Below are 27261 nucleotides of genomic sequence, written 5' to 3' on the forward strand. Positions count from 1 at the left end.
TTGCCCAGTTGCATACTCTTCGATGGGGGGGGTGCTTCACTCCAAAAGTCTACGGAGCTGTTCGGCCAATAGACCATCTGCATCCCATCTGTGCCGAGTTTCGCGAGTTTGCGACTTTGTGCTCTTTTGCCAGCCTGCCCACGTAGAAAACTCAAAAGCCGGAGAGATAATCCTAAAGAATATTTTTCAAACCACTCCTCTCCAGGCTCATCCAATATCTTCTTCATGGTATACGACTCGTGTCGATTTGTCTTTTTCCCTTTTCGCCCTTGTTATTCCAAATGATGCCGTCAATTTGTATACCTGTAAAGCCTCCTCCGTGACAGAATAGGACAACTCCTCCTCTCCCTCCTCCCTCTTACCTTCCACGAGTGGCCTGGCGAAATCGAGATGTCGGCCCAGGTAGACCTTCCCAAGAGGTCTTCTTTCCCTCAAATCCTGAAGGCAACGAACCTCTTGTCACCCTTCAAGAAAAAAATCCGTGGTATGCGAGGGAGTAACCGGAAACAACATTCTCCGGTCTCCCCTTTCAAAGCCTCTGAGCCCACATCCTCCGGGGAGAGTATCGCGATTCGAGACGTGACGAAGTATACACCGGTGCCTCCGTTCGAGGCCCAGATTGAAGTAAAGGCGAAACCGGGCCCGAAGTATCCGCAAGCACGGGCGAACAATGCCAGCCATCAACCTTTCGAGAATGCCGAGACATCGGTAGTCGGTCCGTCGTCTATTGTACCATATCCCATCGCTCAACCGGGTCCCCTTCGGGTGACTCTCACCACTCCTTACCAGGAGCTCCATAACTATACCGCTCCCATCCGCAAGCCTTCCCACGCCGAGGCGATCACGCTCAATCCCAAGGACTCCATCCTAGTAGCACTTAAACCGGTTCTTCAAGGACACGAGCCTTCCCGAGACCCGTACGGCAAGGCTTCATTGACTCGCAACCTTCCTCATGAGGGCCATATCAATTTCTCTCTTTCGACGCCCCCCTTCATCATCCGCCATCACCCGTCATTCGACACCGACGCCGGACGTTGGCAAAATAACATCGCCCCTTCGGTAGTCTTCGAGGGTACTGACATTGTTGCCGTGTCACCGTACCAGACCCGCCCTCCAGCCGGTGCTAATGTCAACAATAGTCGCAAGTCTAGTCGGCAGGAGAGCGCTGATGATGCTGAGAAACAGCGAGGCGCCAATAAACGTCATCGACGCAATGGTGACGGCGCCGGTGGTAGATCAGGACGAACACCGGGCGGTGGCGGCAACAGCAGCGGCGGGGGCGGCGGGGGCGGCGGGGGCGGCGGACATGGTGGTGGCGGCGGTACCGGAAGCTTGAACGAGGCACGTGGGGCCAATGGACGGCAGTTTGCCTGTCCTTACTATAAGTTGGACCGGGTTAAATACCAGGCCTGCTTATTTCGGCAGAGCTTGAAAGGGACCAACTACGTGAAGCAGCATTTAGCGCGCTGCCACGGTCCCCACTACTGCCCCACCTGCGGCGAGCTATTCTCCCAAGAGGGTCATTGGAATGACCATATCCGGGATGGGGGGTGTGAACCGCGAGAATTCACGTTGGATGGTATGACAGCAGAACAGAAGCAGGGGCTCGATACCCTTTCGCGGGGAGGTAACGAAGTGGAACGGTGGTTCCGTTTATGGGACCATCTCTTTCCCAATACGCCACATCCCTCAACTCCCTACCTTGACGACATTCACGTCGAGGTGCTTGCTTTGGTCGTGAGGGGATGGGCCGAGAAGGGCGGCCTTGAGCAAGTCCTTTCGGCTCACCTTGGCTCCGTTGCCGAAGACCAAATGCAAGGAATCCGTCGTGATGTCTGTGAGGGAGTCGAAAACTATACCCGAGAGCTACTCAATCAAGGACGAGAAGATGTCTCTACTGTACAGGACCATAGCCTAGCTATGATCCCATCACAGTCGGCGTCGAGTTCCGCTTTCGAGGTCTTGTCTGAAAGCCATAGTGATTCCCGTCAGGCGGGAAGCCAGGAGGCAGCACGCTACCCCCCCAGCGAAGCCCATTCAAGCGGTCGCCCCGGCTCTCAACTAGTTTCTCCAACGAGTCACTACCAGGGCTACAACTTGCGTCCCGACGTCGGCCCACCCATGTTCTTCCAAGGCCATGGCAGCGGCGGCTATGGCGGGCATGGCAACGCCCACTCGCATGTTGGGCTCACTGCCTCTCAGGGTGTTCCTGTCACGAGCCACTTTGGCCCCAACAACATGAACCCCATCGGGGCCTTGCCGTCACAACCCCGCAACTATGGAGTCGGCTACGAAGGACAAGGCAACGCTCACGCGTTTCATGTGCAGGCTTCTGCACAAGCTTCTGCCCAAGGCTTCCAGGCCGTGCCGAGTTTCCTTGAAGAAGACTGGGGTCCCTTGCCCCAGGGAGACGACATTGACATCGGCCCTGTTTTTGAGCCAGGAAATGATCTTAACCTATACAACTTCGGCGCTGGCCTAGGAGGCTTCCAGGGTCTCGTGGGAGATGTCTTTGAGGATGAACAGGACGCGCAAGATCATTCATAATGAGGGCGCACCGTCGATAATACGCCAGAGGTGTGAACGCTCGTTTGGAATATCGCATGTCACCACTGAAGACTGGGAGGGGACGGAGAAGAGGAAGAGGGGGGAGGGGCCTCAAATTAATACCCAGATCCTGGAGATGATGTGACATCAGCGATATCCCGTTTGAATTGCCCTCTCAGAACAACTCACCGGGCAAGAGTCGAGGAGATCAGTATACCAGTTTGTTGTTTGAACATTTGTTCACTCCAAGCCGACGAGCATACCGAAAAGGCAAGTGGTATCGATCCTGAACTCTAACAGTGACCGACAGGAACGCCTTATGAAAATCAAGGGGTTCTGTTGAGAGGCGATGGGCAAACTTGGCCTTGCCAACGACAGGGCAACTGAGACTTGGCCAGCAGAGGCCGAAGAAGGAAGAGCCTGGGTGGGGAAAAGTGAAACTTTTGAGCGACGAGATATCCCAATGCCGGGCTCGAAATGGCGTACGGGTACTGCATGGCGTGTATTAATTTTGTTTTCTTTTTTTCTTCCCGTTTCTCTCCTCTCTCATATTTTGTTGCCAGGCCCTTTCGATATAATATGTTCGTTCACACTCATTTAGGGCATGTAGGTGATCTGGTTTATGGTTCCGCATTTGGAAGTGCGTGTGTCGTTGCAGGCTCTTTGTATAGTCGCCCACGCATGCCGATCCTTCAACTGGCTCCGTCACAAGTTTAAAATGGCAGAACCAGGATGAAGGGTTGGTTTGTCTTGTGCCGAAGAGGAGAGAAGGAGATGTGGGAAGAAGTGAGGTGGGAAGAGAGGGAGACGGAGAGAGACGGAGAGAGACGGAGGCTGTTTTAAGAGATTGGGGGGAGTTCGAGGAGAAGCCATGGATTCCTTGTCTTTAATAGGCACTAGCCTCGTCGAACGTCGCGATTTTTGCACGTCTCGAATGTGAAAGCCACGTGTAACAATGTCAACCTCTTCTAGGCCTCGGTAGAGATGAGGCAAATGGTAGGGCGTCGTATCGGGGACGAGATCCATCTACTCGTTTGTGACGAGTACCACGAAGATGAATTGACCGAGAAGGTGAAGTAGAAAGGGGGCAATGCCATCAATTATCCTCGTAGGTAATGACTCATTTTTTTTTTTTTCAGATTGATTAGAGCCCTCGAGGCTGAACTCTAGATCCCGTTCGATAGGAAATGGAATCAGTAAGACTAAGGCAGCAATGGCACAGCATCAATTGGTGATGCTGTGTTGATGATGGACGAGGAAACATCACATTGGCGAATAACATTGCGGGAGTGATCGCGTCGGCGGAATTCCATGGGTGCCCAATGATCATCTGGCAAACAGTTGTGTACAGGTGGTTGCTTCGTCAGCTTTGTGCATCACTCAACGCGTGATGGACGCAAGGGCGCGTCATGCAAATTCGAAAGTCACGAAGTCACCGTGTCACACACAGGCAGCCCCAAACTGCATCTCTCAGTCCCCCGATTTGGTTGGCGCACCTTTTCATCCCACCAGGAAACTGAAAAGTTCTCGTTTTTCCATTCTCCCTTTTCCGAAGGCTTGCGATTGAATATTTTCGACTCTCGATTCACTTCTTCGCGCCAATTTTTTTTGACCTGTCAGTTACATTGGCAGACGACCTATCTCGACACAGCGTGAACATCTACACCCAAGCTTGCTCACAGACGTGCTCATCGTTATAGCTTCTCCACCATGGGCATCAAGAACCTGGCGTCCATCATCAAGGAGCATGCTCCTGACGCGATCAAGGAGGGGGAGATCAAGAACCACTTTGGGCGCAAAGTAGCAATTGTACGTCAAGACAAACCCGTTCCCACCCGTCCCTATATCCCTATACCGTATTTCTCTTTTGGCTTGAAACTAACAGCGACGGACTCATAGGATGCGTATGACGTCCCTTAACACTACTAACCGATCCCATTTTCTTTCCGACCGCTGCTAACTTCTAGCAACAACCAAACAGATCCATGAGCATCTACAGCTTCCTCATCGCCGTCCGCAGCGAAGGCCAACAACTAATGGACGAAAGCGGCCAAACCACCTCTCACCTAATGGGCATGTTCTACCGCACCCTGCGCATGGTCGACAACGGGATCAAACCGCTCTACGTCTTCGACGGCGCCCCCCCGAAACTCAAATCCGGCGAACTCGCCAAACGCTTCCAGCGCAAGCAAGAAGCCCACGAAGGGCTCGAGGAGGCCAAGGAGACGGGTACGTCGGAGGACGTGGAAAAGTTCGCGCGCCGCACGGTGAGGGTGACGAGGGAGCACAACGCTGAGTGTCAGAGGTTGCTGAAGCTCATGGGGATTCCGTATATCGTTGCGCCGACGGAGGCAGAGGCGCAGTGTGCGGTTTTGGCGAGGGCGGGAAAGGTGTTTGCTGCTGCGAGTGAGGATATGGATACGTTGTGTTTTAATTCGCCGATTTTGTTGAGGCATCTTACGTTTAGTGAGCAGCGGAAGGAGCCTATTCAGGAGATTCATCTTGATAAGGTGCTCGAAGGGTTGGATATGTCGAGGGATCAGGTAAGAAATGCTCTTGTGCCCGGCGTCCTTTGCCATGAGGCTTTGTCAGGCTAACCTACGATTTTACTAGTTTGTCGACTTTTGCATTCTCCTCGGCTGCGACTACCTCGACCCCATCCCCAAAGTCGGCCCCACAACAGCCCTCAAACTCATCCGCGAACACAAAACCCTCGAAAAAGTCGTCGAAGCCATCCAAAAGGACCCCAAAGAGCGCTTCAAGCTCCCCGAAGACTGGCCCTACGAAGACGCGCGCGAGCTCTTCTTCCACCCGGACGTGCGCCCGGCCTCCGACCCCCTCTGCGACTTCAAATGGGACAAGCCCGACATCGAGGGACTCGTGCAGTTCCTCGTCACGGAAAAGGGGTTCTCGGAGGACAGGGTGAGGGCAGGGGGCAAGAGGTTGGAGAAGAATCTGAAGAGCGCGCAGCAGGTTAGGTTGGATGGCTTTTTTAAGGTGATTCCGAAGACGGAGGAGGAGAAGGCTGCGCTGAAGAGGAAGAATGAGGAGAAGAATGTGGAGAAGAGGAAGAAGTTGAAGGAGGAGAAGAAGGAGAAGGCGAAGGCTAAGGCGAAGCCGAGGGCTGCTGGTTAAGCTGCGGGCTGGGGATGCAGAGGACGTCACGATGGCGGTTCTTTTTGTTGCGGAGAGTCGTATTTTCGGTGTCGGGCAATTTGTATGGAATATGGAACGGGCGATAGAATCTGGTGGGTCTGCCTCGATTCGGGCGTTATGGAGTTTGGATGGGGATGGCAGCTATTACTGAAAACATTTGATAACATTGATGAGTTTTGATTCTTTACGAGTCTCTAATCTCCGACGCGCGATCAACCGAGCATCTGCCAAAAGACAGGGCATTGCAGTTCAAGCCCATTATCACGAGGTATATGTCAAGTGTGTTTTCGAGGACCTGTCAGATCAACATATGGCTCGCTCTCTCTCCGTCGAGAGGGTGGTCTAGAACATGTTCAAATGTCCCCGGAAATTGCTCCATGCCACATGGCAAATGCAACTATCCCATGCGCACAATGTTCACCATCTTCGAACACACCGCGCCGAGATGTGTGGGGTAAGATGTTTAACTGAGAAAGACACACAAAACCCTAGTGAAGCGGTGGCCCCAGACCACGAGCCAGAACAGATCAATCAAATGCGACGGGGGGTGCATGGGGGAAAAGAAAACCGACAAAGTGAATAAAAAGGTTCAGCGGCGTGTTCGAGCTGTGGGGTAAAAAAAAAAAAAAAAAAGTACGAGACTCCCGAGTTCAAAAGGGTTTCAATGTGAAGCTCGGCGACAGACTTTCGGTAATGGACCTCGGGTCATTGGCAGGAGCGAGTTTGGGTGACGTCAAGCTATTTTTTCCGAGGGAAGAAGAGCTGCGTTTGAGTGCGCTGAGATCTCACAAGCGACGGACCTTGGGCAGTTCAGCGGACTGTAGTCTAATACTTGGGTACCTCCAGGCCACTATGGAGCTGGCTGGGCGTCCTCTGTACATGTACTCCGTTGAAAATTGGGGTCACCTGATAAGTGTCCTTCAGTTGTCAGATCTAATTCGGACTCTGCGATTGGCCAAGTCTCTCTCACATGCGAAATTCTATTGGAGGTTATCAGGTCCATACCCCGTGGGCGCCTTCCCTCTGGTTTGGGGAAGGATCCCGTGGAAGAAATTGAATGGGATGTTTCCTTTTGGGGGGTACTTGCCATACTCTTGTCCCCTGGAGCAATGTATAAGTACATTCTCGGCGACTCTTTTAGGTGACAAAGCATGTGATTGTTCGACTGCAGCACTCTTTCCCCTTTGCCGACACCCCCGGCCTCACGTCTCCAGCAGTCCCAGCGTCCCATTTGAAGTCGCATCAAACGGTCTAGGTCCTTAAATGGGAATGTCAGCACCTTGACCACGATTTCATTCAAATCTCCCCATCTTCCCCCAACTCCAGTCCTAATTATTTTCCTCCCCGACCTGCTCCCTTCTTTCATCTCTCTCTCCATCATTCTTAAAATCGTATATTTATTTCTTGTTTTCGTTTCGCTTTGTGTGTGCTGAAGCGAAAATCCCAATCTCATCTCATTCCTATCTGGCCTCGGCTCATCTAACACGCCCTCCCCCCACCAACCTCCCATCACAATGTCCAAGGTATTCACCGCGAGCGAGGTCGCTCAGCATAAGACCGCGAAGGACCTCTTCATTACCATTGACGGCGATGTCTACGATCTGACCAACTTCCAAGATGACCATCCTGGTGAGTAGCTTTTTTTTCCCCCGATTTTCGCGTTTTGGGACAGCTCCGGAAGGGAGCTAGATTTCCCACTCACATCCACCCCACTTGCATGACCCAACTTGGAAAGTGCCGAGGTCTAACCTTTCGGCGCGATACGCCGCACCCAACAACAGGTGGCAAGAAGATCCTCCTCCGAGTCGCTGGCAAGGATGCCTCTAAGATGTTCTGGAAGTACCACGGCGAGGCTGTCCTGAAGAAGTACAAGCCCAAGCTCCAGGTCGGCTCCCTCGACACCAAGAAGGCTGCCGCGCCTGCCCCCGCCGCTGCTGCTCCCGCTCCCGCTCCCAAGCCTGCGCCCGCGAAGCCCGCGGAGAAGAAGGCCGAGGCTGCTCCCTCCGAGGCTCTAGAACCCTACGGCAGCCTCATCCCTTTTGCCGACCCCAACTGGTACCAGGGCGTAAGTAGTGCTCTCCTTCCACTCAACAGACAGCCGCGGCTCCTGCAGCCACAATTTCTTGCTGCGGAGCTTGAATGGCGACACAACAAAAAATTAATGGGCCCTCCTGTCCCTCCCGCCGTGCCATTTACAAACCCCGGCATTATTAGTGGACGCTAAGCTAACTAGGTGCATACCATAGTACCACTCCCCTTACTTCAACGAAACCCATGCTGCCCTCCGTGCCGAGGTTCGTGAGTGGGTCGAGTCCGCCATTGAGCCCTATGTCACCGAGTGGGATGAGAACAGGCTGGTCGATCCCGAAATCTACAAGGAGATGGGCCGCCGAGGCTACCTCGCCGGTCTCCTCGGTGTACACTACCCCACCCAGTACACCGGCGGCAAGTCGGTCAAGAGCGTGCCCCCCGAGAAGTGGGATCTCTTCCACGAGCTGGTCATCACCGATGAGATCTGCCGCGCTGCCTCCGGTGGTCTCGTCTGGAACCTCATCGGCGGTTTCGGAATCGGATGCCCTCCCCTCCTCAAGTTCGGCAAGAAGAGCCTCGTCGACCGCATCCTCCCCGGTATCCTGTCCGGTGACAAGAGGATCTGCCTCGCCATCACTGAGCCCGATGCGGGTAGCGACGTCGCCGGCCTCAATTGCGAGGCTAAGCTCAGCGCCGACGGCAAGCACTACATCGTCAACGGTGAGAAGAAGTGGATCACCAACGGTATCTGGAGCGACTACTTCACCACCGCCGTGCGCACCGGCGGTCCCGGCATGAACGGCGTCAGTCTTCTCCTCATCGAGAGGAGCTTCGGCGGTGTCAGCACCCGCAAGATGGACTGCCAGGGTGTCTGGTCGTCGGGCACCACCTACATCACCTTCGAGGACGTCAAGGTTCCTGTTGAGAACTTGATTGGCAAGGAGAATCAGGGCTTCCGAGGTAGGCTTTCCATCCTTCATTAATGTGCTTTGAAACTTTCGTCTAACATTCTATAGTGATCATGACCAACTTCAACCACGAGCGTATCGGCATCATCATCCAGGCCCTCCGCTTCTCCCGCGTGTGCTACGAGGAGTCCGTCAAGTACGCTTCCAAGAGGAAGACCTTCGGCAAGAAGCTCATCGAGCACCCCGTCATCCGCCTCAAGCTCGCCCACATGGCCCGCCAGATCGAGGCCTCTTACTCGTGGCTTGAGAACCTCCTGTTCCAGTGCCAGCAGATGGGTGACACCGAGGCCATGTTGAAGCTTGGCGGTGCCATTGCCTCTCTCAAGGCCCAGGCCACCGTGACCTTCGAGTTCTGCGCCCGCGAGGCCAGCCAGATCTTCGGCGGTCTCAGCTACTCCCGCGGTGGCCAGGGTGGTAAGGTGGAGAGGCTGTACAGGGACGTTAGGGCGTACGCCATTCCCGGCGGTAGCGAGGAGATTATGTTGGATCTCAGCATAAGGCAAAGCATGAGGGTGCACAAGGCTTTGGGCATGAAGCTGTAAGATGTTGAGCGGAAATCTTTTGTTTTCTCACCCTTTTGTTTAACGTCTTTGCACTGTGACCCTTCCACCCTCTCCTTTGTATTAGCTTCTTGTTCTTCCTCCCTTTTGTGTACTATTGGGTTTGATGAAGAAGGGAGCATCATATATTTTTCTTTTATTTAACTCTCTGTTATGGGGAATTTTTTGCATAGATAGATTGCCTAAGTGCTATGAATACGGAAATCATTTATGCGCTCATTCAAATCGTTTTGCCCACATAGGATTCGTAAATCGAAAAGGAAAGACTACCCTTTGGTACACCAAATCCTCGGTATGAATATGTTTCTCCTCATAAACATGAGATCGTCGATGTCTCGAGGGGACTTGGGTGCAATGTCGTGATGAAGACTGGTGATTGAAGACCATCAATCCCCCTCTGCAAGGACGCCCCTGCTGGACTGCAATGCGAAGTACCTCGGGACAAGGTACCTCGTATGATTGAAGTGGGTCGGGTTTGTCAGCCAAGACGGACTCCCCGGATTACGTCATGTCCCAACGGGACCCTCGAAGTTACTTGAACCTGGCAACATGTGAGTACCCTGCTGCTTGCTCCAGTTGAGCACATGAGGGAGATGTGAAGTCGGACTGGAGGGTCCTGATCGATAAGTTGATAGGAGAGTTTGATTGGCCTTGGTTACTTATTACTACTTCGTATGAATCTAAAGTAGTTTATTAGGGTACAAAGGCTCTTCTGAGAACTCGAGCGACTTGGACAAGACTCAGTATCGAACCTGCCTTTCATATGCTTGATATGGCTGATACATGAATATGTACATGTTGATTGGAGGAAGCCGCGAACAAACGTCGATCATTCCCTAAACTCTTTTTATTTCGGCTGCCTGCAACAAGTCCCTCCTTCCCCTAATAACACGACCTCATGCCACCCACAACATCTACACAAACAACTGCTCTTGCAAACGACTTCTTTTCCCAACTTCGATCGCATTCCATTGAGCGCGCGATCTTCCAGGATTGCTGGAGTCATTGCGCTTAGTTCTCTTCGTTGACAAAAGGGATATTAGCGACGCCATCGTACGATAAGGACCCCGCGCTATCGACTCACCTGTGATATATCAAGACGACCAGGCCCGACAGACTGTTGAGTCGCCTCGAGATTGAGAAGCGATAGGTCAATCGAACTGTATCTAGACTTTTCCTGCGCGTCGTTCAGCTCCGACGATTTAATCAACCGAAGCAATTCAACAAGTCGCAGAGCGATCTCATCTCCGATCCATTTAGCTGCCTAGCCCCTCCATCAAAGAGCGCCATCACCATGTCGCAGGCGCAGGCTCCCCAAGCATCCCACCCCATCCTTCTCAACCTCCCCCCTCCTTCCTCGACCCCCGAAACCCCCGACATGCCGTAAGTTTTTAACAAAAATCTAATCCCCCACAGCCGAATTCTCTCTCGTATTCTTGCTAACGTCTCGTCCGATCCAGCGGCACCCCCACCAGCACAACAACCTCCCTCTCCGCCCTCTCCACAATCGCAATCAAAGATGGCCACCGCGGCCACCTCCCCCCCACCGGCCGCCACGCACACACGCCCTCCACAACCTCCCTCGAAGCCGAGCGCGCGGACCGCATCTCGCGTCTCGCGGGTCTCGAGCGCGTATCGACCCTCCGCACGGCCACTTCGTCTCCCGGGTTGCCGGCTCCGCATGGCCCGACGCCTGCGTATTTCGATGCGCGGGGCCAGCCTGTTGCAATTACGAAGATGAGCACGGTGGGCACGGCGAGTCGCACGGGGAGCTGCAGTGGACGGGAGGATGAGGAGGAGGATGACGATACGCGGACTACGACGGAGCAGGATGAAGATATGTTGAGTTTGGATAATAATTACCGGGAAGGGGGATCGGTGATGAGTCATGATGTGGATGATGAGTTGGCGAATCGCTCCGTGGGCGGGTTCGATGATCGGATGAGCGACGATGGGTCAGCTAGTCTAGTGGGATTCGGCGAAGGGGCGGGAAGCACCATCTCCGGACCCATCTACCAACGCCGTCCCCTCCCCGGAATAGTAGCCTCCGCAGAAGCAGGCACTCGCGCCTTCCTCTTCGAGCGAACATCCTCATCCCTAAGCGAGGGAAGACGCGAAGGTCCCCCTTCCCTGGTGCATAGCGCCAGCGGAGGAGTAGAGACGCCCATCAGCCCGACGGCCGTGCAGGAACGGCGCGCGGCGCGGATGACGAACGGGATTGCTGTGGATGGCGCGGGTGTTACGAGCACCGCGGCGGATGATGATGTTTTTGTCGATACGACGGCAAGGGAGCCCGTGCAGGTTATGCCAAGTTCGCCGAGGAGGCATCGGAAGGGGGGCTCTTCTGGACTGGGTGTGCCGAAGTCGCCGTGAGCGGATGAGAGGAGACGTGACGCGCCGAGAAAGAAGAGGAGGAGAGAGAAGAACAAAAACGAGGATGTCTTGAGGACTTTGGCTCCTCTGTTTGGAGTGCGTGTTGTCTCGAGTTGTTATGCTTTGAAAATATGGGGATGGGTCTTTTTGAACGTGTATTATTGTTTTTGCGGTCCTGGGAAACGGGGATATGGTTTTTGTATGGGATATGGCTAGGTTTCCTGGTTTGGAGTTTCGGACTTGACCTTTTCTTTCCTTTTTGTTTCTTTCTCTCTTCTTTTATCTCGTCCGTTTTCTTGTCCTTGTTATCGAGTGTTCTGTTCGGGGAGGTTTGGTCCGGAACCAAGTACATGCGGATATGGAAAGTAAGAAGAATCAGTATTAGATATGGATGCTAAGAACTTTTCTTGTTTTCTGCAATTGAAGTTGATTTACTCGGACTAACCTGCTTCAATCGTCCTTAAAGGTTGTATCAAGGGTGGGTTTTGCATCATCTTGTGCAGGGTGGCGGGTTCGGAATGGGGACACAGAACAAGATTAGAACAAGATTGTTCTGAGGAGAGGGATGGGGTTGTCCGCATTGTGGGATTTCTTTTATCTTTTTATTTATTTATTTTTTCCTCTTCTCAGGCGGGATGGCTCTCTACTTCGCAAACTGCGGCAAATGGAAAGATGTAGAGCGTTTCAAAGATCGACGTGATATATACAGAATAACTATATGTGTGCTCAACAACGATATCTCTTCAAACGAGCAACACAGAACGGAACACATGTTCGAAGAAAGAAGGGGTACTTCATGGGACAAAGAGAAACGCAAAAAGATTTTTATTTCACCTCCCAGAAACACCAACAACCCCCCTTTCTAAACAAATCATATGCGAAAAACTTCAGTCAGTCCAGTCCAGTCCACTCCCGAATACAATAAAACAGAATAGAACAGAACAGAGACAAGGTATATCCAACCAAAAGACAAACAATGCTAAGCGAATGGGTATAACAGAACAGAATAACAAGTACATGCAAGAGTAATGCTCAGAAATAGAAAAGAAGAAAGCAAAAGAAATAAAAGGGCAGAGGGGGGACGGGAGATATGAAAACAAAACACTCCCCATATCATAAAACGTCAACGCTCAGCGGTTTATAAATGCAGCCACAACATCGCTTCATCAAATGCGCATGCTTCACTCCCAATGCCCCCGACGCACCCAACCCGCCCAATGCTTCAAAGTCTCCAACCTCTCCCACTCTCTCACCCCTACGAACACAAAAAGTCCAATCCCACACTTCTGGCAACGCCCTGCCAGTCCCACACGCTCATCCACTCCCCTCGCCCCATGAGCCTCCACACCTCCTCCAACACCTCCAGCACGAGATTGCAATTCCTCAGCCCTGTATATCCCTTGACACACTTGACCGCCGCCCGGATTCGTTCCTGCTGCCCGGGGCTGACACACGCCGTGCCGAGCACGAGGGAGGGTATGAGAAGCAACGTCTGCGCCGGGTCGGACGGCTTAAAACTCTCAATGATGGTAAGCGACTGCTCGATTGCTAGCGTTATACGCGGGTCTTGCATTGGCGCGTTCTGCATCGGTGAAGAAGGAGAAGATAGGCGAGACTCGTCGTGGTGGTGGAACCTGTCGAATGTGCCATCGCTGTGCGTCGATGCAGGTCTCGGAGACGAAGCCCGGCGCGTCAAAGTCGCCGTGTCGTGGGAATCCGACGTAGACATCGAGGGCGACGGGCAAGAGTGACGCCGGAGCTCGCCCATGTGAGGATCTATGCTGCTCGAGACTGGGCTAGGTGGTGCGTGCGTCTTGTGGTTTGTCGACTCCACCATTCCATCCGGACCTGGAACCCACGGCGTAGGAAGACGGGTACCGTCATTCGGCGGGTAGATAGTCCTAAACAGGTACACCCACATCGTCTGCTTGTAAAGGAGCGACACCCTATCCCTGCTATCACCTGGAGGCCAATGCGGCATCCATTTCCTGATGCCCGCCTCGATGTCGGCGGCGCGATAAAGGCTCTCATAATCCACCGCAGACTCTGCATTCGCGATTATGTTAGCCCTGATAGTGTTCCGAATGCTAGTAATTCGCCTCATGTAGCCGAACAGTCCATCGGTAACGCCAATAAGCCGCGGTGGATGCAAATGGACCTCTGGAGACCACTCAGCCGAGTTAAGCGTAGGGTCGCAGTGGTGGTGGTGGTGGTGGTGGTGCAGCCCGTAAGAGTTCGAAGGGTACGACACTAGTTCGTCGGCAAAGATGTGATACTCGAAGAATTCCGTAATAAAGCCAAGGAAATTCGGGTCTTCGGGAGGCGAGTGCTGAATCAGACTCTTGTAAGCTTTCAGATGCACCCTGTGCTCGCCTCGTGGGTTTCCTTCGACCAAAGTTTGCAATAAGAGACACAACATCTGGCTGTATCTTGCTGTAAGAATCATCGAATGGTCCGGGTCGTTTTTGTCTCCCGATCTCGAGATATCCTCATAGAAACACTTCATAGACTCCTCGTGGTGGAAATCTGCTCGGTCCTGGAGGGATTTGGCCGTCACATCGGTATTATCTTGGAGAATCTTGGCGCCATAGGGAGTCCCGTAGTCAATGTGCTTGCCGCTCAGAGCCAGGATAGAATGCATGAGTCCTTTGTGGCGTGTGGCGATCTGTAGAACGATGTCTTTGAAGGCATTTCTGTGCTCGCCCTCCACCGTCAAGACGTTGCTAAGGTGGTTGCAATAGTGTTTCCAGAAAATCTTATCTTCCGTCGTCTCTACGGCATGGAACAGAGGCTGCATGGTTATCACAGGAAGGCTCTCCCTGCGGAGTCGAGCTGCAACACAAAACGTTAGAAAATCCCAAACAGGGAATCGGACACAATATCAGAACTCACCTTCCTCAGCCTTCTCCTTCCCACTCTTCCAGATCTGCTTCTCGTGATAACCCTCGCACACAACGGCATTCTTTTCGCAATTCATGCCTTAAAAGAGAAGTTAGATGGATGTTGTGGGGTAGTAATGTATCTACCTATTCACATAGTCCGAGCTTAGGTGGCGGGAGATCGAGGGCACTTACACCTCGGCTTTGCTTCGTCACACTTCTTCTTCCGCTTCCGGCAAGTAATACATCCCGTTTTCGACCGACCCTTGGTGACCTTGTTCGTGTTGGCGACTGGGGTAAGCGGATGCTTCCGAGGACGGCCCCTCGGACGCTTTGTCTTCATCTCATCGATCTTAGGGCTCGCATCAGGCTCCTCATTCGCAGCTGGTAACTGGCTCAAAAGGTTCATGTCGAACTCGTCGACAACCTCCACCTTGGGTACCATCGGGATTCCATCGCACTCGTGCTGCTGGGTCCAGAGAGCGGTGGCTTCATGGCCTGGCTTCTCAAGGCTGTTCGTGCCCCACGAGTTCGTATGAGAGGCTGTAACCGGGCTCATCAACACTGATGATGACGCTTCGCTGTCAGGATCCCGGAGGTCCATACCGGGGCTCACGGGTGACAATTGGCCTGTGTGATTCACTGCCACAGACGCCTGGCCCGACCACCCGCGTGGGGAAGAAGGGGACCGAGGCATGTCAGCCTCGTTGTGGAAGCTCGCGTCCGACGAAATACTGCGACCGCCAGACCAGGAATAAGTGTATTCGGCGTTGGTAATGCTGTCGAGTGGTTCGAATTCAGTCATGTGTTCCTATTGCAAAACGAAAGGCTTGGGGGTTCCGGCCATGAATTATTAGGTTTGCGCGTAACGAAAACTCCACCGATGTTGATGGGACGTGGGAAACTGGTTGCAATATTGCCCGACACCCGTCCACGTTAGAAAGGCTGCCCAGGTCACCGTAGATATACACCTCTCTCGGAGATCGGATAGATGAAGAAAAGTGACGACGGAGGTTCCCGCTTCCAAGTATTTAGGCGACACCGGTTTCGGGGGCGCGGTCCGACTAGTCAGGTTCCAGGTAGTCTCGCGTGGAGAGAGGGATACCGGAGGAGTAGTTAAAGGGCCAAGGAAGACAGGAAGATGTTCCTTGAAGATTAACAGGCGTAACAAGGTAAATGGATGCCAAGGCGAATGATGGCAAGATGTGCCGGAGAGAGGGAGGGAGAGTGTGTGTGCGTGCGTGTGTGTGTGTGTGTGTGGAAAATGGAGGAGGTGAGGAGGGAGGTGACCGTAGAACAAGGAAGTGTAATGTGGGGGGCAAGGCCGAAGAAGGGAGCGGAGCGAGATGTAGGTATTACACCGGCCAACCGAGGTGTCCGCCGATCAAGGAGCAAGGCCGAGTGAAAATGGTGTGTTGATCAAGTCAGTGGGGAGTTGAAACAGATGACCCTCCTTAAAAACAGGACGTGGTATACAGCAAAAGCGCTTCTTGGGCGGCCACGATAAAAGAGGGCACCTTGTGCCTTGTTGACCTGCCCGGCAGGAGAGGGGGGGAACTGTGTGTCGGACTGCCGGGAAAGGAACGTAGATTACTTGGTAGGGGCTGGCTCTGATGGGTATGAAGTAGGCAATATACTTTCGTCCAAAGCCATATAAAATCTTTGAACAGAAAGAAGAGGAGTGGGGGAAGGGGGGGGGGGGGGGGATTGAGCGGGTCAATATGGGAGCCGAGCCTCTTCCTTCCTAGCTGCATTTACCAACACACATATCCACACACACAATGACAAGCGCGCTGCTCAGAGGCATACACTCACTCACTCACGCACGTACGTCGTACGTCGTACGCACCCACACGCCAGGTGGTGCGCGCAGTAACCTTGATCTCGTTTTCCCACTCAGAGTGAAGGTGCCCCACAAAAAAGGCCAAGGGGAGCTCGAGCTACCAGCCTCTAGCTGATCCGGAGAGGTGGAACAGAGACATGTTGACAAAAAAGATTGTGGAGCGGATCTGGGGGTGGGTAGGATGGCAGCTAGCTGAAGGTTCTCGTTGATGAACAAAACGGGAATAGATTAGTGATGGTTGATGATGGAAGTGGTAGAGAGGGAGGGGTGTGGGGACGAGGAGGACGATCAGCCCGCGGAAACACGACGAAGTAGTCTTTGGCAATGGTTTGATAGGAGAAGAAGGTTTGAAGGTGGAGGGATGAAAAGGGAGAGGAAGTGGGATAGGGAGAGTGTAGAAAAGAGGGGCACGATCGTCCTAGTTAAGAGACCCGGGTGGTCATGGACACACAGGCGCAGACACACACACACACACACACATAGAGAGAGAGAGAGGCACATATAGAGCCACACATACACCTAGCGTGAAGACGATCGAGGACGGGTAGGGCAGAGCTGAGGGTCAATTGGGTGCGGGCAGTTGAGAAGGGAGGAGGGGAAGAGACGTGCCAACGGGAGCTTTTTTTTTTTTCTTCTTTTTGCACGAGAATGGGTGTCCAGCCTGGGATGGGGGGGGGGGGAAGGAGAAGAAGAGGGCTAAAAAGGGTAATACAATACGACTGTATGTATTAGTCCGAAGCCGTGTTAGTGCGCAGCTTACGAAGTACACGATAATCAGAAAGCAGAGATCCAGCAAAAAACATCCTCTCATCCTCGCCAGGACATCGTGGACAAGGTACCTTGTAGATTGCGGAGCTGGTGTTCCTCCCCTGTGTTCCTCCCCTGCTCGACCGACCAATGTGGCGGCGGACGGGCCACTCTGGGGTTTGTCAAGGGAAAGGGGTGTTGGTTCGCAAGCGTCAGGGATCATGGGGAGATGTCTTGGTGCAGCAGGGGTGTCCCTAAATGGTGGAAGGGATGGGTTGTATAACCTGTGGGTAGGGGGATCTTGCTTGGGCATTTCACGCGCTAGAGTCTAGACGAAGGATCAAATGAAATAATACACAGGTAACGCAGCACTATGCTGATGGTTGCGTCGGCAGGGTTGTGTGAAGGATCCAGAAAAAAAAGGAACCGAAAAAAAAAAAAGTATCCCGTCCCCAGCAAGGAATTCCAAGGCATTGGCTTCCACGCTGTGTGTACACTAGCAAGAACAACTTGGAGATGCAGCAACAGAGAACATCGCCAAGACGTCGCTCGGTCTCCAGGTGCCGTGACAATGTGTAGAAGCACAAGCGGTGGACGTATAAAAAGCTGTGGACGGAAATGAGACGATGGATTGACCACCCATGCCCCTCCCGGTCAACGGCCAAGCCAGGGAAGACCATCCGCGGCGACATTGTAAGTACGAAAGCAATCCCCGCTCCCCCGCTTCAAGGGAGCTGGCAGAAACATTGAGACTCGCCCGCAAGGGTTTGCCATGGCGCATATAAGCGACATTTTGTTTTTGATTATACTCTCTATGGATGTCTTTCATCAGTGAGTGCCAATATGAAGAATGAAGCGCGCAAAAGAGGGGAGTTCGCTAGGTCTGGGACCCAGGCCGCTGTTATTCATACCTGGGAAGGAAAAAAAAAAAAAAATTGATGCCAGAGAAGGCGTCGACCGGGAAATGCTGGGTTTTGCCACACACGAAAGAGCAGGCTGGTTTGGGCCGTCTGCAGACTCCAGAGTGGTCATTCGCGATCTCGACATCAACCGCAGCTGTGGGAGTATTGTACAACCCCAAAGTGCAGTGGATGAAACCCTGCCTGACGATTGACGGTCGAGGAGGGATAAGAAGAAAATTGCAGAAATCCCGGTTTACTTCGTAAGGCATCAAAAACTTGTTGGTGCCTCTCGGGAATTCCAATGTTTCTCATCCCCTCTTGTCATCTCCTCTGGTCATCTCAATCTGTCATTAGGCTCTCTCCCTTCGCTCTTGCTTCTCCCCGCTTTCTTCCTTCCGTCCAGAGGCGAGTGTCATTCTGAAGGGCAAGTGCAAGTGCTAAACAGAGCTAGAAAACGTCATTGTCCAGTCATGTGGGTCACGCAGCCGCCAGGCGTTGGGATTTGCTTGTGACATTGATGATCAGTGTCCAAAGGTCCACTGCATAAGCTATAAAGTGCACAACACTCCAGCACAACAGTACACAACTGCTCCTTCGTAGTCAATACTTACTCTGCAGGGATGGAGATGTGGCTGAGGAAGTTACTAGTACACGACAATCTTGGCTCTTTTCGTGCAATCCGCAGACAGAAGGACCAGCTCACATCACTTTTTGCCCGTCTCATCCCCAAGTCCCGTCATGGTCCTTCCCCCAATTCTAAAACTAACGGAGAATCTTCTCCACGATGCTACTCGTACAAAGAATATATTACACTCCCGTTTATTGCTTGTACGAAGTCGAGACGAAATGTCCACATCTAACAAGTACGAAGTACAATCCGATCGTTTGATGGAAGCCTCAATCAGTGGTCAAGGCATGCTACGACTGCTGGGAGGGCCATGGGCAGCCCGTTGTGGCTGAGAGCGTTGCTGAGCTCTCCGCCGGATTATTACCTACTTGCATTGGTTAGGTTGATCTAGTTCAGACACCTCCTGCGCAGCTAGTAACGAGGCCGGTCCTCACAGGCTAACAGTAGGTGGCGGTTAAGCTTAGGCTCATCTCGATTCGCCCGCTTGCTACTGTTGCCTGCGAATATTCCCGGCCATGTGAGGAAAACCTGCTTTTCTGTTGTGTACTTCACCGTGTGCTTTTTGGCTTAGAGTGAACACGCGGTTTCGCTATTCTCAAGTCAGGTTCGAGTCTCAAGCAAACAGGACCTCGATCATGAAAAATGTAACCATGTGGCTCCGAGGTACATCCGTACAGTACCTTGGTAGTTGGACCGTGGATTGAGGACGAGTACTCCGGGGTTGAGCCTGCCCGTGACGCCAAGTTCTTCATCCTCGACAGGCTCACCTTGTATTATCATACCGTCACTTCCTTCAGAGACAGCCGGCAACAGACCTGGACTTAGACCTGGCTGTGGGGAGGTTCTGGAATCCCACTGGAAGGAGCAATGAACCACTTTCTCATCTCCTATGGAAGTACTTCGTACACTAATCGAAGAGAAAGGGGCACGAAGTTTTACAGGTGCAACTTCAAACTACGTAGGCCTGAGTAACGCGTGGCCGGAATGATACCTCACGATGCCGACAATAGCACGCCCGGGAAAAACCATGAAGGATGCTGAGATGAGGTTCTTCAGAATCAAAACAGATCCTTTGCTTCTCTTTCCCCCCTTCTTTTGTCCTACCTGACCCCCGCTCGCAGGATTTATGGTTTCCGGGCGACAGTCGCATCCATGATTTCTGCATCTCCAAGCTTCATCACATCAAACCCATTCGTTTTCTAATTTGAGAACATGCGTCCGGCCGGCATTTCTCTTTCGGTGTGCCACGCCCGGCTGTCCTCGATTCATGGTCCGTCCCGGTAGAGTATCCCATCGCCCCCTGCCTGTGCGTACCCTTTCGCTTGTAGTATTAAGTATTTTGCTCAACAAAAGAAGGAGGATGCCGAGATTACTGACTGTCTTAAGATCAAGGATCAGGGCAAGAGGAAAGAAACGACTCTTTCAGCAGCCGAGTCCCGCCAAAGCCCCCCAAAACCCCGGTCCTCATGTGTGGAATGCGGAACGCTTCGGAACGCTCATCGTCGCGTCGTAGCATTGGTGGGGGTGCCAATGGCCTGATTTCACACAGACATTAACCTTGGAATGGACGCTGGACATCAGTGGGCCGAACTGGGCATAGGCTCATTTCTTCATTTACCACTCCACACAGAATATATCCCGAGTTGGTAAGAGCTGGGCTTGCATTAAAAGCCAAACCACCAATATATTGAGAGGCATTACGACTGGTTCCCGCGAAAGACGTCACTGAGACCTGATCCGCTGTCGACGACAAAGCACCAACTAATAAGTCCTAGTGCCCATCAAGTCTAGTGGAGCCGGGAAGGGGGAAAGGGGGGAAATCTAGGCCGAGACCCTCGGTTGAAGCTTGGCTTTCACGGACTCGAACTTCGTCTAGTACGAAGTAGGCAACCCTTTCCTTTTGACATTTGATATCTCGTGTCTCATGCACTACTCGTAATCTGGAACAGATCGAACTTCTTGCTTTCCTCACGTGGTGATACCACCCGCCGCAACCTTCAGGTGCGTTCTTAGACAAGATGTTATCTTGACACGCCTAGTGCCACATCGGCCGCCACACCTGAGATCTCTACCGGTCAGGCGTTTTCGCAGGTGAGGGAGGGTATTACTGAACAAGAGGCAAGAGCAAGACGAACTCGACTATTCGGCATGAATGATCCAAGAGCAGGGCCGCTTTTCTCTCTGCTCCGTCCAAGCACGGTTGCTCCGTTCTTCTTCTTCTTCTTCTGCTTCAGGTACTTGTTTCTTGCACATCTGAAGAACGGACGATCATATCCATCACTACGACGTGCCCACATATCACATCCGAACAATGATAGAAGTAAACTCCAAGAAAAGATGCCGAAGAATCCCCCTGCGCAGATCACCCCTTTCTCAGCGGCTGAGGCCTCACCCAACAGCCTTGGATGCACCAAGACCTACTTTTGTACTCGTCGACTGTTGTAACAGACCCAACTCTCGAATCCAGATGTGGGGATTTGCAATTGTCAGCCCACTCATCCGGTGGCGGGTCCCTTCCTCCTAGTACTCGGGGGAACTATCGCGAACCGCGAAACGACTCCTCACTTCTGGCCCGTCCGCCTTATTCCCGGTCCGTATGGGAGTTGGAAGGGCAGGCTCCCATCGGCAACGACGATGACGGCAGAGCAAAGGGAGCGAAGTTTCCATTGCTGGCAAAATCTCTAATGACAACCAACAGGCTAAAACGCAAACGATGCCCGTGACCAGGAAAGCTGATTTCGCATTCCATATTAGCTTCATGTGCCTGTTCCCCCCGTTTCTTCCCTTCTGTGAGAGAGTGTGTATGCACCCTTCCCGCAGCCTCGATGCAAATGAAAATAGAGATCTCGGCGATTTTTTCTTTCTTTTTTTTTTTTTTTTTTTTTTTTTTTTTTTTTTTCCTTCCTTTTTCTTTTTTTCTTTTTTCCATTCTCTTTCTCTTTTCCCCTCCCACCCCCCTTCCTAAAGTATCACGTTCCATTGCTTCCCAAAAGATGACGCAAGGGTCGTTTACACTGCATATCCCATCTCGATACGCGATCGTGGAGGTGGAGATGCGAAAAGCCTATCGGTGCAACATGACTGATTCGACCGGTCTGACCTTGCTTGCAGAAGGATTTTGATATGAACGACTCCACAAATAAGACGAGAAAGCTAGAACAAGGAAGCTGTTCCTGTTAAACTACAAAGGTATCAACGTTTCCTCCCCCCTTCCGGCACGGGGATCGGCGCGCCGAAAGGTCCGTTTGGGGTGTAATACCCGCTGCCGGTTAGAAAAGGGGGGGAGGAGAGGACGGACGGGATCATCCTGGGCCACAGGAGAGGACCCTTAAACTTTGGGGCTGGGTCCCACTGGTTATCTCCGCCCGGTGTAGCACTCGAATTTTGGCGTGCTTTTAACTCTCGAGGGGGTGGAGCAACCAAGGTTTTGGATGCTGATCTCCTTTTTGTCTTCTTTTTCTTTCCTTGATTTTTTTGATGCAGGTCTACTCCTTCGGAATGGTGTGAAGACTGGTTGGAGGTGTGGTTAGTGCAGTTGTCGCTGAATCTGGTAGGACTTGCATCGCTTGCACGTTCTAGAACAGCAGTCGAGATAGACTTTTAGAAGGGGAGGAATGAAGTACGAACGAGAATAAAGAAACAAACAAACGCATGATAATCATTACGAGAGGGTTTGATTCCAACCTTCCATACTTCGTACTTTGTATAGTTCTTAGTCGACCTCGACCATCATATGCTCACGCTTTCCTTACTTCGCCAAGGCAATCCAGCCGCCAAGCTCCACGTAGTCCTTCGCTTCGAACACAGGCCCAAGCATAGTCCGGTACCGACGTTGTAAATCATCAGTGCAGGTCCACGCGTAGGGGACCAGAAGGATACCCCCCGCCCCTTCCATCGTACCATATCGAAACAATCGAATTAGAAGGGGGGCCAAATCAGCTCGAAAGGTTGGATTATTATACGGTCCCAACATCTATATCGTGAACGGCATTCAGAAAGAACAGGTCTTTGTGAATGCGCCGAGTTCAACAAAACAGAGGGCTCTTCCCCTCGGATCTTTGACGAATCGAGGCAGATTCCCTGATCAGGCTTCTCGTGTACCAGCCTAAAAGTGAAAAAGCCTAGACGAAAAAGGAGTGAACAATCTGGAGATAATAGACGTTTTCAGAACATCTGCAAATTAGCCTCTCCGGTGGGGGGAGGTTTGCCGGGGCTTTGTTTTTTTTTTTTTTTTTTTTTTTTTTTTTTTTTCGTTTGTTTTGTGGGGGAGAAGAACCGGGGTCGCGAAGAGTTGAGATGCGGAGGAGACCTAACAAAATGGTGTGGATGGACCCCCACGCCGAGAAACGAAAAGAGGGAAGAGAGGGGTTTTAGTGCGCTCTCACCTTGACACCTTGATTAAACCTTTTCTCCACAGTTGACCAGGGTACACTAGGGACTGAGTGTCTCTCTCACACCCTCTTCGTTCTTCGCTTGATTCATCGTCGATTTCTGGACGGGACCAGAAGGCTCGGCCGACCTCGTCTGAGCTTTCCCTATGCTGGCACAATAAGACGAAGGGATCCAGAAGAAAGTGTGAGGAACTCATCATCTACAAAGTACAGAGTCGTGGTGAATGAAGAAAAGGAGGCTTTGTGTTTAATCCAATGCGGGCGTAGTAACGACCTCAGCACCCTCTCCCATCCTGGTCCTTGTCAATGGCTTGACGCTAGCAGCCAATGTGCCCCGTGCACCGAAGTTGTCTGCCTCGGGCAAGCTTGGCAGGGAAGCTCAGGCAAGCTGGGCAAGGAATAGAGTACGCACTACTTCGTACACCACGCTAATTACTCCATAGTGTAACTCACTCCTCAGTAATAGTGGCGCGCCATGACAGGACTTGCCGCTTGTGGCTTAATAGCTTCGACAGACATCATCGAAAGGAAAGAAGAAGCGTTTTAGCCCAGACTTTTCGTCCGAGAAGGACAAAACGAAGAGAAGGAGAAAAAAATAAGCAGCCCCACGGATCGACCGGGAGTCGCATAAGGATCAAGCGGTTGCGCCGCGAGTTCCACGGCCTCTTTCGTAATCTCCCAGTCTTTTCAAACACGCGTAAACGCTTCTCTCTTGATTTCATCGTCAGCGCCATGTAACTCTGCTCGTTCGATGTTTCCACCTCCCTGGCTGAGTCTGACGGCATTGGCTTTCGGCTTGTCAGGAACGGTAAAGGGTAAAAGGGATGTGGGTGGAGGGGAAGCTCGAGCCTTCTGACATCATGGACCAGGGTGTTGGGATATATGTGAGGGTGTTAAGGTGTAAAGCGTTAAGGTGTGTGTGGTATAATAGTTGTGGAAGTTGGTTCGGGGGGGAATAAAAAATTAAAAAAATAAAATTTTCCAAACCATCGCGGATGGTATCGTGAACTTCCTGTGAAATGTCCTCCCAAGTCTTCCCCGCCGGGTTACCGGAACAGGAATCCCCCCCTTTTCTCTTGAGACTCAGCCGTATGTAGGAGAGATCCTACTGATCGTGGAACGCAACTGAGGCGGGTATAGATTGCCCACCTATACTTCGCAGTGGACGAAGGAATTCACCCTGCAATCCTTCGGGTATGCGGTGAGTATTACTCTATCCTTGAGATATCGTGATAATGAATGCACTTCCCGTTGTCCACAATATCAAGGGGGGGAAAGGGAGGGATCAGCTGGCCAATGCGCTTTCAATCGGAGTCCGTCATGCATTGGCCGGTCACCGGTGACACGACATCGTCGTGTCCATCTAAACCGCGGGGTGGAAAAAGAAGCAAGCAATTAAAGTATGAAGGACGGGTGCAGCTTTCATCTGTACGATTGTTCCCTCCCTCGCTCCCTCGCCCCTCTCCCTTCCGTTCTCTCCTCCACCCTTCCTCTGCCGCAGCTCCACGCGATTTCTCATCTGTCTAAAGTCTTAAGGTCATATAGTTCTTAACATATCTTGTGCGCCGTCGGCAGTTAGAGCACTAGGAGGGGTTGAAATGGTATGCACGTCTCGTGTTAGAGGATAAAGCAATAAAATTTTGTCTATTATCTCACGAAGGTATTTGGAGTGGTGTAGAGCAACTATGCCTGCCAACACCTCAAGAAGAGGCTGCATCGCATACATAAAAGAGCGCTGCTCATGACGTCGAGACCAGCCCCGCTCGTGTTCTCCTCCCTTCTCGCCTTGATTGAGACTGCGGAGTAGTTAGAGGCTTGGCATTGAAGCACCCAAGCGAGCTTCAAGGTCGTACAACACGGGAAAGAAAAGAGAGGGAGAAGAAAAGGAAAGAATGGGTCTAGAACTCGAACTTGTCTCTCTGACAACGAACGATACCAGAACAAATGAGACCTAATGGCGATGATTTGGCCAAAGTTTTCTGCACCCCTCAGAAATGTGGTGGTTTGGTTTATCTGCGATGCATGCAGGGGCGCGAATAGAATGAAAGACAAGAGACGTCTGGTGAGAAAAGGGACGAGTAATGTGGAATGAGCAATGAGGAATGAGGGGTCCGACTGAGGTGAGTAGATTATCCGCCAGGTCTCGACATAGCTTCGTAGTACATACCGGCTGGACGGTTGAAGGTCACGTCACTTTCTGTCGGTAGCGCAACTAGGCATATACACAGTCAGAGGCGGAAATAATGAGCTCGCAGATTTAGCCTCTCTCTCTCCATCACTCTCTGGCCAGTCAAGGTCAGGCCGGACCACATCCGAGAAGAGAAGTTCTATGTTCGATTCGCTCCAAGCACCGTATTTTACCAAAGGCCACATCCATTGAAAGGAAGGAGTTTCATGTAGAGACATCGACTATAACCGATTGTATGTCTTGCATAGGCATTGTGCAGCATGGCCCAGGACACCCTCGGAAACAAGCTCAATGGAGAGGGATCGTCGATAAGGCTCGAAGGCATTCCCGAGAAGCCCAACGATCATTGAGGCCTCATCAAAGAGGGGTAAATGGAACGACGAAGTGCAACCAAGATGGGTGCTGTTTTCCGGCGTATTGTACAGAGGCGGTATGTACGATGTACGATGTAGAACTATCCAGTAAGCGTACTTCGCAAATCCAAGACACTGGCTTGGCAGGAAAGGAAGAAAAAAAAGTCACGATGAGAGACGAAAGGGCGAAGTGACAGAGCCCAAAAGCCATCTGGCACACAACGGCCAAAGGAGTGTCCCGATGAAACCCGACTTGGACCTCCTCCAGACAGTCGTGCTTTCTCCGGCCGAGACTCGGCGGGATGTCGATTATCGTCAACTTCACATGTTCCACCGCCAACGAAGAGGGGAAGACAAAAAAATAAAAATAAAAATAAAAAAGCTCGGAAGCGAAAGGAGTCTAGATCAAGCGAGCGACAACCTTTTCCGTCTCGTTTTTACGTGTTTCACTCTAGATCGCGGAAATCCCCTATTTCCTCCTCTCCCACACGAAAGAAAGAGCGAAGCGGAAGCTGCATGTCGCACATGTCATTGCTTTTCCTCTGATAGTCCGTCGCACCTGCTTCGTTTCGCGACGCTCCTTCCCCCTTCTAAGTCGTCCCGCCTCGGCATCTCGGGTGCTTTCGCCCTTGGCGTCATTGTTTAATCATGAGGAAGGCAGAAACAGTGATTGATCTCAAGTTGCTATCTCCCTCTCTCCTTTCTCCCTTCCCGCCCACAGTTCCGCTCAGTTTAATGTCACGCCAGATGCTGATCACAGCTCGCAACGGGCACCGGTGTGGGGTTAGATTTTCCAAGCAACCTTTGGTGGACATGGGAATTATCACACCGACATTCACCTCATAAGTTATAGAACGATGAGATGGGTGATACACCGCCAACAGCTCGTAGTAGGGCTGGGGGGTGGGTTTGGTGTTACACACCGGGCAAGCAAGGGAAACGGAAAGCAGCTTGGTAAGCCAGCAATCAAATACTGCACAGGTGTTTCTCAGCCGCCATTGCGTCACCGAATTTCCTTCCGAGGAAGGCGCCAGACCCCCCTAACAAAAGAAAAAAAAGGAAAAAAAATCCCGTGTAAGAGACTTGCACCTGGAGGCGCTCCCGGCAGTTGGAGCTGAGGGCGTTGTAAGGAGCAAGGAAAACCTCACTATGATTGCTATCAACGTGGCTTGTTCCTTCCAAACTCCAAACACTCCCCTCCCCAGCGCTCCGGTTCCTTCTTGTTTGTGAAAGCAACCTGGGCAGGCAGGCACGGCTCATGGTCGCCTCTGCAGACACACCCCGGTCGCTCATCTCACCGGCCCCACACCGGTGAGCAGCTTAAAACCCCTTCTGGCCAACCACAGCGCTCCTCGCCTTACAGATTGGGAGATGTGTAAATTGAGACGCGAGAAACCACCACCGGCTCTTTTGAACTAAAAAAAGCAAATTCTGGGGAAAGTGAGACCCAGCAGCTTGGGGAAGGATTCTAATCCCTGGGTTTTATTTTTGCTTGTATAAGTTGTATTTTCTGTGGTTCCGAGAGGGTGGAGTGGAGTACTTTTTCTTTGCAGTGCGATGTTGGGATGAAAATATATTAGTTTGGAGACGAGATGAAAGGATGCGTGTTATGTCTTATCAATCCTTCGTACACGCTTCCGATGTACCACTCACTCACACTTTTTGACTCTTCTTTTTTCTCCAATTTTTTCCCCT

The 27261-nt window shown here is 52.0% G+C and overlaps 4 protein-coding genes and 1 pseudogene across 4 annotated transcripts; 4 read left to right on the forward strand and 1 right to left on the reverse strand.

Moving 5' to 3' along the window:
• Window positions 1–390: 390 nt before the first annotated feature.
• On the forward strand, window positions 391–2547 carry SAPIO_CDS3831 (annotated as a pseudogene; the record flags this gene model as incomplete).
• Window positions 2548–4257: 1710 nt separating this feature from the next.
• SAPIO_CDS3832 (Flap endonuclease 1) lies at window positions 4258–5682 on the forward strand (the record flags this gene model as incomplete). The annotated part of the gene is made up of 4 exons (XM_016786535.1): window positions 4258–4356; window positions 4447–4451; window positions 4529–5090; window positions 5161–5682. 4 exons carry the CDS (start codon window positions 4258–4260, stop codon window positions 5680–5682), a joined length of 1188 nt encoding a protein of 395 aa, XP_016643878.1.
• Window positions 5683–7217: 1535 nt separating this feature from the next.
• SAPIO_CDS3833 (Acyl-CoA dehydrogenase) lies at window positions 7218–9244 on the forward strand (the record flags this gene model as incomplete). Its single annotated transcript, XM_016786536.1, has 4 exons — window positions 7218–7332; window positions 7485–7768; window positions 7950–8694; window positions 8751–9244. 4 exons carry the CDS (start codon window positions 7218–7220, stop codon window positions 9242–9244), a joined length of 1638 nt encoding a protein of 545 aa, XP_016643879.1.
• Window positions 9245–10556: 1312 nt separating this feature from the next.
• SAPIO_CDS3834 (Uncharacterized protein) lies at window positions 10557–11635 on the forward strand (the record flags this gene model as incomplete). Its single annotated transcript, XM_016786537.1, has 2 exons — window positions 10557–10645; window positions 10723–11635. The coding sequence occupies 2 exons, from the start codon at window positions 10557–10559 to the stop codon at window positions 11633–11635; spliced, it is 1002 nt and encodes a 333-aa protein (XP_016643880.1).
• A 1255-nt stretch (window positions 11636–12890) lies between these two features.
• Window positions 12891–15319, reverse strand: SAPIO_CDS3835 (uncharacterized protein; the record flags this gene model as incomplete). Its single annotated transcript, XM_016786538.1, has 3 exons — window positions 12891–14467; window positions 14528–14614; window positions 14710–15319. 3 exons carry the CDS (start codon window positions 15317–15319, stop codon window positions 12891–12893), a joined length of 2274 nt encoding a protein of 757 aa, XP_016643881.1.
• Window positions 15320–27261: the final 11942 nt, after the last annotated feature.

Source organism: Scedosporium apiospermum (genome assembly GCF_000732125.1).
Source record: "Scedosporium apiospermum strain IHEM 14462 chromosome Unknown SEQ_SAPIO_0089, whole genome shotgun sequence".
Lineage (NCBI taxonomy): Eukaryota > Fungi > Ascomycota > Sordariomycetes > Microascales > Microascaceae > Scedosporium > Scedosporium apiospermum.